General features: G+C 35.1%; 1 protein-coding gene across 1 annotated transcript; it reads left to right on the forward strand.

The window, feature by feature from the left end:
* The first annotated feature begins 270 nt into the window (after positions 1–270).
* LOC113351646 lies at positions 271–1,548 on the forward strand. The gene is made up of 4 exons (XM_026595591.1): positions 271–363; positions 531–662; positions 746–920; positions 1,097–1,548. The coding sequence occupies exons 1-4, from the start codon at positions 271–273 to the stop codon at positions 1,546–1,548; spliced, it is 852 nt and encodes a 283-aa protein (XP_026451376.1).
* The last annotated feature ends 8,805 nt before the right edge of the window (positions 1,549–10,353 follow it).

Here is a 10,353-nt window from a genome sequence, read left to right on the forward strand (position 1 = left end):
AAGGGTGTTCCTTTATATACCCCTAAAAACGCTAACGGTACCCTTTACAGTTAGTTATGGCAGTTATAAGTTGGTTAACATAAAGATTTTCTAATTGTTTTAAATTTTGTTTAACCGTACCCCTCTTTACATAATAGCCATATATAGCAGAATATATAGTATCGGCAAAAATGAATGAATCCCTGTATATGCGAACAAATAAAATCTTTCTTCCAGAATAATTATAAAATTTAATTTTATTAGATCATTAGATGATATATACTATATGTCATGGAAGAACATACAGAAACCCCAGATAACTCCACTATGGAATCGTTAGAATCCCGTTTGGAATGTTTGGGGATCGAACCATATCGTCATGAGGTATGATTTAATTACTTTTTCTAAGATAATAGTGTTTTGAAATCATCTTTTAAGTTGTGCAACTTAAGTCATTTCTTCCCTTCAAAAATGATGTTCTAGACCCAATGGAAACTAAGATCTTAGTTACTCTGTATATGCATTTAACATATAGGCATAATTTTCTACAGGGATCGTCGTCGTATATCGAAAACCATTATGAATCTACTGGTCTAGTGGAGACTGATCTTGAAAAGCCTCAACCAATATCTCCTCTAGCACAAGAGTCTTGTGATTTGATGGATGAATTCTCTACTGATGAGGTACGGTTTCAATTATCTAATGGATTTTAGATTACCATTAAAGATAATTCTTTGCAAATAAAGAACTTCATATACTACTGCAGGTATTTGCGAGTCGTGAAGAGGTTATTAAATGGTGTCACGACAAGGAAACAGAGACAAAAACAGTAGTTATTATTAGGAAGTCCAAGAAAAAATCAAAAATACAGGGCTCTTTCATTGTAATGGCGTGTGAAAGATTTGGGGAGTATAAAAGTGTTAACAGAAGTGTTGAAAAAAGTGCGGTAACACGATGTCTGAGGAGAAAACCGAGGACGACTGGAACAAAAAAAAATGTAAATGTCCTTTTCGGCTGAGAGCTACATGTTTTGATGGAACGAATTGGCGATTACGGGTTTTAAATGGCGAACACAATCATCTGCCTTATGAAACACTGACCGGTCATTCTTTTTCAGGTAGGTTAAATCCTGCTGAAAAAGATTTGTGCATTTCTTTTTCCGTTGGTGGAGTGAAGCCCGCTTTAATTCTATCTACGCTAAAGAGACAAAATAAGAAAAATGTTTCAACAGCACGAACAATATACAATGCCAAGTCCAAATTCAGGACGAAAGTAATGGAAGGGCGAACAAAGATGCAAAAATTGTTGCAATTGTTAGACGAACATCATTATGTGACATCTAACCGGAGAGAAGACAGCTTGGGAAGAGTTTTGGAGTTGTTTTGGTCACATCCAGATGGTTCAAGGCTTGCACAATGTTTCCCCACGATTTTGTTACTAGATTGTACTTACAAAACGAATCGATGGGGTATGTCGTTGTTTCATGCTGTGGGTGTGACATCTACCACACAAAGTTTCACTATTGCGTATTGTTTTATGAGAAGACGGAGAATTATATTTGGGCTCTAGAGCGGTGAAGGAAGTTGTACTCTCCTAATCATCTTCCATCGGTGGTTGTCACAGATGATGATATACGACTACAGAATGTTGTAAGTTTAATATTCCCTAAAGCTACGCGCCTTTTATGCACATTCCACATCTCCTGTAATGTGTCAAAACATTTTGACCAGGATATACCCAGTGAGGAAACAAAATATCTAGAAAACATCAAAAAAGATTGGAAGAATGTCTGGAGGTCCGCAAACCATGCAATGTATGGGATTGATTTCAATTACTTTCTCAAGACTTGGAGCATGAAATATCCTACCACAGTAAGTTATTTGCGTAAACAATGGTTGGCTCGTAAAGAACAGTTCGTTCATGCATGGACAAATAATATTTTACACTTGGGTATTACCACAACAAATCGAGCTGAAAGCGAACATGCAGCATTAAAAAAAATTCTTCAATGCTCCACTGGTGATTTTCTCAAATGTTGGCAAGATATGGGAAACCAATGGATAACAAGCGTTATCAATATCCAAGCTTCATTAGATAAAAGTAAAACCGTCGCGATACACGCATATAACCAAAACCCGGTTACAAAGAGATTGGTGTATAAAATGTCTCATGCTGGCTTGCAGTTGATTAGTGTGGAACTAACTAATATGGGTAAAAGTCGTTTTGGGGGAAAATGCTTGTGTGTCATCCGGAAAACTCATGGGTTACCATGTGTTTGTGAAATCGTCAACATCCATAAGAATTGTAACCCTATTTCTATAGATTTTATACATGACCATTGGAAGCAGCTTTCTATGGTTCCTGTACATGAAAAGGTGGCAGAAATTTTCGTCTGGGAAGATCAGAATGAAATATGAAGCTTGCACAGAGTTGCAAAAGCATTTTATGTTGGAAATGCTGATAGAGATTGCAGATCCGGGTAAAACAAATATGCAAGAACCTAAAGAAAAATTTGCGAGCAGGGGTCGTCCAACTATTGCACAAACAGAAGCACAAAAGAAGAGAGATGCATCTACAAAGAGGGATCTTTCTGATTGGGAAAGACCATCTACCGGAAAGGCTTCTGCAGCAGCATCAAAGAAAGTGCAGCCACGAAAGAAGGCAATGAAATCTCATGTAGTGGGTGATGAGTTCAATAGTATTGACTTGCCGGATCTGAATGCACCACCAGATTTGAACGAAGTAGCAGAAAATGGTGTTCTTCCCAGTAAAACAATTTCGAAAAGGAAGAAAGCACAATGTACAAACGAGCCTAAAAAAAGAAGGAAGTATACGAAAAAGATCAAGACAAACAGTCCGGATATATCGTATGACGACGAGTACTTGCAACATATGGTTAGAGGAATAAATCTTTATAATCCAAAGATTCTGACTGATGTTGTGGAGAGGCTGGAAAATGTTGCACCTGATGGGCATTGTGGATTTCGAGCTTGTGCCGAAATGTTGGGGTTGAGTGCTGATGATGGATGGAAGACTGTCAAGATAGAAATGGAGCGAGAACTGACCATGTATCCAGACATGTACGTACCTATAATTGATGGAATGACGGAATACAACAGTATACTCCGCACTATCCAATATAAACAACCCATTGCAACCCGTAGGTACTGGATGGTTTTTACCCGACATGGGATATATTTTTGCCTCTGCATTCAAATGTATTTTCTCATCGTATTCGAATATGGGATGCGCAACATGGTTACCGTTGAGGACCCAACCTCCAGAAATTTCAAGGTTGTGACGATTTTCAATCTCGACAACGAACACTTCGTGAAGGCAATACTGAAACCGGGTGCTTCCTTACCACATGTTCTCAACGGATGGAATTCTATATGCACCGAGGAGGCTCTATTGTGGACTCCACACATGGAAATGCTGCATCGAGGATGGGAAAATATCGAGCAAAAACAACCTGGGCAAGGTTTGCATGTTATAGAGGACATAGACCTCGACGAGAATTTGCAGGTTATAGAGGATATAGACCTCGATGAGCCTTGAATATTGTTATGTTATTTCTTTTTGATGCTGCATTTGAAATTTGTGGGGCTTATATTTCTTTTAACAGTGACATGATTATATGTTTACTACTATACATACACACTAAGCAATGAAAGAAGCGTGAAATCTTGGTGGAGCTTGGCCAGGTGTAGCTAAGACAGGAGATGAATTTGCTGATGGAGTTGCAGTTGGTCTTGTGCTTAAATTTTCAGAAAACTTGTTCTTTCATGTTCATTCATGTTGGCTTTGTTGGATTCCTTCTACTTTTCTTCCTTATTTTGGATTACACTAGGATTATTGGAGATTGTCGCTCTCATTTCTATTTATTATTCTCTTTGTTTGAAAGAAGTTAAACACTCCCTGACATCAGTTTGGAAAACTATATATACGTTTCTGTTCTTGGATTATTTTTGCTTCTGTTATTTATTTTTTTTATATGAAAGAAAATAGAGAATGAAGAAGAAAGAAAGCTTGTTCTTTTGATATGTGTTTGTTGGCAGTGTGTCCAACACTTAAATTTTTAATCGGCCAATGAATAACGTGCACGCGAACAAGAATCTGGTAATTGGGATGAATCACAACTTGTTCTGGTTTTCATCACAAGATAAACTTATTGTTGTTCTATGAGGACTTTACTAAAAAAAATCCCATCCATCATCACTATTAATCGATCAAAAACAAATAAATTTTATGATGAGTTTCACTGATGGACTTCGTATGGTTGATGAGATGAATCTCACGAGTCTTCACCAAAAAACCTAGCGACCCAGTGTGAAAGATAGAATATACTGTGTATATAATTGTGAATGAAAAGATATCAGTAGTTTATCGGGGGTACGCAAAAAAAATATTTTGATGGGTAGAAAGATTACCTCGGAGGGTAGGCAAATAAAGGGGTACTGTCAGTGTTTTTAGGGGTATATAAAGGAGTACCCAAAAGAAATATACACACCATATGATTCATAATCTAAAGAACCCTAGGCAACCGTTTAGTAGTTAAAGTGGATTAACTAAGCAAATAAAAAAAGATTTAGGTTGAATTCTTAATCAAAAGCTCGTTAAAGAAAAAAGTTAAGTTGAAATTCTTAATCAAAAATAAGCTCCATTAAAAATGAGCTTTTAACTGTTGCATGCATGTTCCCCCACCTTCTGGACCTACGTGAGGTATCCTTATCCTTGAATATGCTTTACCCAACACAAGAACAGGACCTCCTTGAAGTTCAATCAACCATTATATCATTTGGGCAATAAATTCCTAAACACTAACATTCACACAAATTGTTGTATTCCCAACACCCATTTTAGCTAACAGTTTTGCATCATAACTGAGACCAAAAAGAGACAATGCTGTGTATTTTCATTTATACCTTAGTCATTTTGTTGTTTGCTTATTGCTTTAACTATGAGTAAAGATGAATTGTTTCTTTCTGTTTCGAATTTTAGTCCCGTTTTAAATATCCAAGGGGACATAATTATTTAAGAAGAATATAAGAAAAAGAAACAGGAAAACAAAATCAGAAGTTGGAAACATGATAGAGATTTACAAACTTTCCGTAGGTCGCCGGCGAAATGTGGATGAAACACCTAAGTTTCATCAATGTCTACATTATACTTGACATGCTGAATCCGGTCATTCAATGGCATTCAATCAACTATACCAGAAGTTACAATTTTTTAATATGAAGTTCAAAAATTGAAAGACAATACTCCTAGGAAGACTTTATGCAGTTGTTGGTTTGTTGTTCTTGATATATGTGTGTAATTTTATTTTTTACCATGAATATGTTTTGGTTCTGTCTGATAAATACAAAACTGGTCCACGTTTTCTTGTTTGTTAATCACGCATAAAACCCAAATATGTCTTAATCCACATTAACTTCAATACTGCGATTAAGGAGACCCAAAACGAAAATTACGCGCACTTGATTAGCCAATTAGGTAAGCTCTTAGGTAGGTATAGACAACAGAACAAAATCCATATAATCCAAGAAAACATAAAAAAAAAATCCATGAAAGACAAATATAAAATTCTACAAAAGCAATGGGGATCTATTTGGTGTATGAACACAACCCGTCAACCATAGTTGTGATTCTCCGGCAGATTGTGAATTTAGAGAATCAAATCTTAAGGACATATACTGGTCCATGTGTGGTTGTGAAAAAGTCTTTGATCAAGATCAGTTCACGAACGGCGTATCTTTGCGTTGCTAATGATTGATCAAGGAAAAATTAAAATACAGACATACATTATCTCGGAGACGCATACAGTGACACACACATTGGATAACAGGCTACCTAATTAACTGAAACTAATTATATTGATGGCATTAGATAGCAACGTGGGAGCTGTATGATCCTATATACTGCTATTTTAAAGAGATTTTCTAGATCGATTTAGTTTAGCAAAATCTAATATCTCGTATTGAATAACGTACGTATGAAGTTGATACTACGTGAAGTGCATGCATACAGTAAATGTATTTCTTTTTTTCCCTTCTTTTTTTTTTCACTGAAGAGTCTAGACTCTAAACAAATGTTGTACCCGGTGCATTCTAAGGTGGGGAATTAACATTATAGAAGTACTAAGGGCTATACCTTTGGGTGCTTAACTAGTCAATCAAATTCTTTTTATAAGGGTTAAAAGTAAATTGATCCTAAAGAAGTTGTTGAAAAAGATAAACCCAAGATCTGCGGTCTCTGCACCCCAGAAAACATATTATATCCATGATTCGTGCAGTGTGCACATAATCGAAAAACTCAGTCTAGCCGCAGTCACCGCAATATACTGCTAGCCAAAGGTTTCTCCAGACTTGGGGGTTAATTAGTATTTTCAATCAAAAAACACAGTTAATCGTGTTGGCGATAGTTAAGTATGTTTTTGTCACAGTGCAAGCAAACCATAGTGGCCAACTCAATACCTGTGTCTATATCATGGTGCATACTATTATGATGGACAATCATCGTAGTCATAAACATGAATAATACTTAACTTATTCCAACTTTCTTTCTTTTCTTTAGTCCAGAATCCCCAGTACTTTTTTTAGTTCAATTACTTTAGATTAGATAAATTTGTTTGTATACAACGATTTTCCTTTTGTGATTTGAACAAACTTTATGAAAATTTGACCAACAATCAAAAAAATCAGATCATAATTAAGTTCATAATATCATACTGATAAAGACCCTACAACTGTTCACACATGGTTTTGTGAAGTTCATGTTGACTATATGGATCACTTCACTGATCTTGTTGTATTCGAATAGATTCTTACACAAAAGAAGCTAATCTAGAGCTAATTGATTAATCATGTATATAGTTAGTGGTCTTTTGAATTAAAGCTGATCTTAGTTAATTATATACTTTCATGGCCAAAAGCTTAACTAATTAGCCAGCTTTGCCTGCTAAATAATTGGACAACTAATCTGTATATAAAATGTTAAGCAAAAAGAAAATTAGCTAGATACGGCAGCAGAAACCGGCATTCATGAGATCCTGATTCCGCCCACCAACTATATATGTGTTCTTGTTGACTAATTCATTTTAACAGTGGCCTGCATGTGGATATTCTATTCTCTTTAAACGAAATCCTAGTATTGGTTTGCATGACTTGGTTGTGATCGATCCTTTCATTTGTATCAGAGTTTTGAATAATTTTTATTAGTGTGGACTATATAATGTATATAAATGCATGGCTTACAAAAGTAACGCCCTTTGATTTACATGAAGAATGGATCACCTACAAATTCCTAAGAATCCATAAGGGATACTAATGGATGCGGTCCCCTTAATAACTATGAGCGGGAAAGTTTTCTTAAATTGCTAATCAATATGTTACTAATGTCTTTACTCTTTAGTTATTCGTTAATCCATCATGAGGTTTTCATTACAAGTTATTAAAGGTTATTTCTCAGCGCTAATTTCGTCGGTAACCTATGCAAAGTTAGTCATCAATGAATCGATCTTTTATGATTTTTCATTTTCCTATTAACAAATGTGGTGGGTGGACTAGACAATCTGTCTTGCAAGATTAAGAGAGAGACACATCCCTACTACGACTATCTATTAAAAATTGTGAATTTGGTGAAGGGGAAAGTTGGAAATTATGAAATACATTGCGGCGTCAATCTTGGGCTTCCCCTTAATTCTGTTTCCCTTAATGCGAAACCCAATACCTATAGGCTATAGCTCATAAGCTCAAGTTCGTATCAGAGAATTTAAACGTACTAAGATTCAACAACCAAGATCATTATGTAGGGTTCGTGATTGGTGATTTACTTAACGCGAATGATTCACGAGAAGAATCTTTGTACATAATGATCATTAGGAACGCTACATAAAGCTGTAACAACATACATTAGAACTTCGTTAAATTAATCCGCGATAAATTAATAATTTCGTTAAGATAAAAAAAAATTGCCAGTCCCAATTTGGGCCAGTATGCTAAATTAATAACCTTACTAAATTTATAAGATAATAAAAAAATTTAAGTTTTCAATAGGGCCCCACTAATATATAAATTAATTAATAATCAGTGTAATAAAACTATATTATGGTGCTTATTAAAATACAAATCTACGGTTATTTTTGTTATTCACATTTATAAACACTTGACTTCATTTCTAATTTTTTGTGCGCTCTTAACTTAAGAAATTCCAAAATGATTTATTGTGTTTTCTTATTATTTTTTAATTTTAATATTAAAATATATACATTTATCCACATAATATGACATAAAATAATTTGAATTGAGAATAAAATCTCTAGATATTTCATACTACGCACTTATTTTAGAAATTTAAAGTTAAATTTGGTATGTTTCGATATAATAATAACTTATTAATTTATCGATAAATTAATACTTCGCTAAATTGATAGAATTTAGCAGTCCGAAGACTATTAATTTATCGAAGTTTTACTGTAAATTATAACATGCTACCATCCGGTTAACCTTAATGATTTGGCTAGAAAACATGTTGCTCGTATAACCATTGAAAAGGGTCAATTTCGTTAATCTTAATTCCCATTTCTTAGGGAAAAAAATGAGTTATAGGGCTGCACAAGACCCGCCCGTACTCGCTAAACCCGTGGGTTTTTAATCCGAACCCGCCCGTTGTGGGTGCGGGGTTGGTTATGAAAATAAAAACCCGTTGTCTATGGGTGCGAGGTTGGTTTTAGCTAATACCCGCCCGAAAAACCCGGTATCGGAAGTCCTTGATCCTTGAGGATGTTAGGAGGAGAGACTTGAAGATGATAGAAGAGACATGAGTCACTTATTGTTGGTCTGGAAACTTTTATTGTTTAAGTTTTAATTTGAACTTTAAAGTAGTCGTACAGTTTAAACTTGTTTTTATTGGAAGCACTAGTACTTGTTTAAGCTTAACAATGAAGACTTATGTAGTTATGTTTATGGTTTTTATTTTTTAAGTTATCAAGAACTTAAGTAAGTAGTTTATTTAAACTTTAAAACATGTGTGTGAATGAGTATTGAATATAAAGCGGGTTTAAACCCAAACCCGCCCGCTGTTTGTGGATGCAGGTTGGTTATGAAAATAAAAACCCGCAGTCTGCGGGTGGGAAGTTGGTTTTAGCTAATACCCGTCCAAATCCGCCCATGTACAGCCCTAATGAGCTACATTAACTCAAGGTAAATTAATATCGAGATTTCCAGATCTGTGAAATAAGGATAGTAAATAATTTGTTTTACCAACTTAAGCCCGTATATGGTATTAGTAGGGGAAACAAAAATATTATCCTTCCGTGTTTATGTGAAATATTTATGGAAGAGAATTCATCGATGCTTCTTATAAGAAAGAGGATTTATCGATGGGATATGCTTTCATCCTATATTCTGCTGATGAAGAGACTTTCATGTATCTTTCTGCGGGTTCGGAGTGGGCAACGTCAGCTTTCCATGTAGAAGCAAAAGCCTTGCTAAAGGCAGTTACGTGGTTAAAAGAAAATATTTTATCACGCGTGGTCATTGTAACTGATTGCAAAGCTTTGGCAGACAATTTAAACAGGGTTACTACAGAATCTTCGTGGTCGGCAGAAAATACCTTGCAGGAAATAAGGATAATACTAGGCGATTTACCTCAAGCTAAAGTGAAATTTATAAAGAGAAAGAGCAACAATGATTTTGTAAATACATCGCTAAGGAGACAAGGATTAAAAGGCTACAATAGATGTCAGAAAACCTATACCAAAAAATTCATAAATCTAGCATAGATATTAATTCTTTTGATAAAAATGATTTTGTAAATATGTTGTACTACATTTACTAGCTTTAATATATGATTTTTTCCATCAAAAAAAAAAAGAAAGAAATATTTATGGAAGATTTAATTCAAAATCTTATTCCAAAATCTTTTATTGATGCCCCTTTTAAATTGCTGCCCGAAGCATAACTTCGCCCGCTTTGCCTCAGGGCCTCAGTGTCATTCCGAGTATTTTTGTAAATTGAGTTCTTGGAATCTGATTTACTTTTGGACTTTGAAGTTTTAGCCAGAGGATGGGCAAAAGGCAAGGTCAAGGGATAAATGTCTAAATTTAGGGGTTAGGTCGGTTTAAAAGGAAATGAGTTAACGAGGTATCAATTCTATAACCCACTTCACCGGTAGGTATCCAAAAACATCATCATCTGGCCGTTGCATAAACTCTCCTTAAGTAGAGATTGGTTTAGATTAAAAATGATGTTGTACACCCACATGTGAAGTTGTTGAGTACAAAATCAACTCAATCCACCAAATCATATTCTTTAGGTCTATAAATAGGAGTCCGTTGGCTTGATCAGTTCAATACTCCTTTGAGATATCAAA

Source organism: Papaver somniferum, chromosome 1 (assembly GCF_003573695.1).
Source record: "Papaver somniferum cultivar HN1 chromosome 1, ASM357369v1, whole genome shotgun sequence".
Lineage (NCBI taxonomy): Eukaryota > Viridiplantae > Streptophyta > Magnoliopsida > Ranunculales > Papaveraceae > Papaver > Papaver somniferum.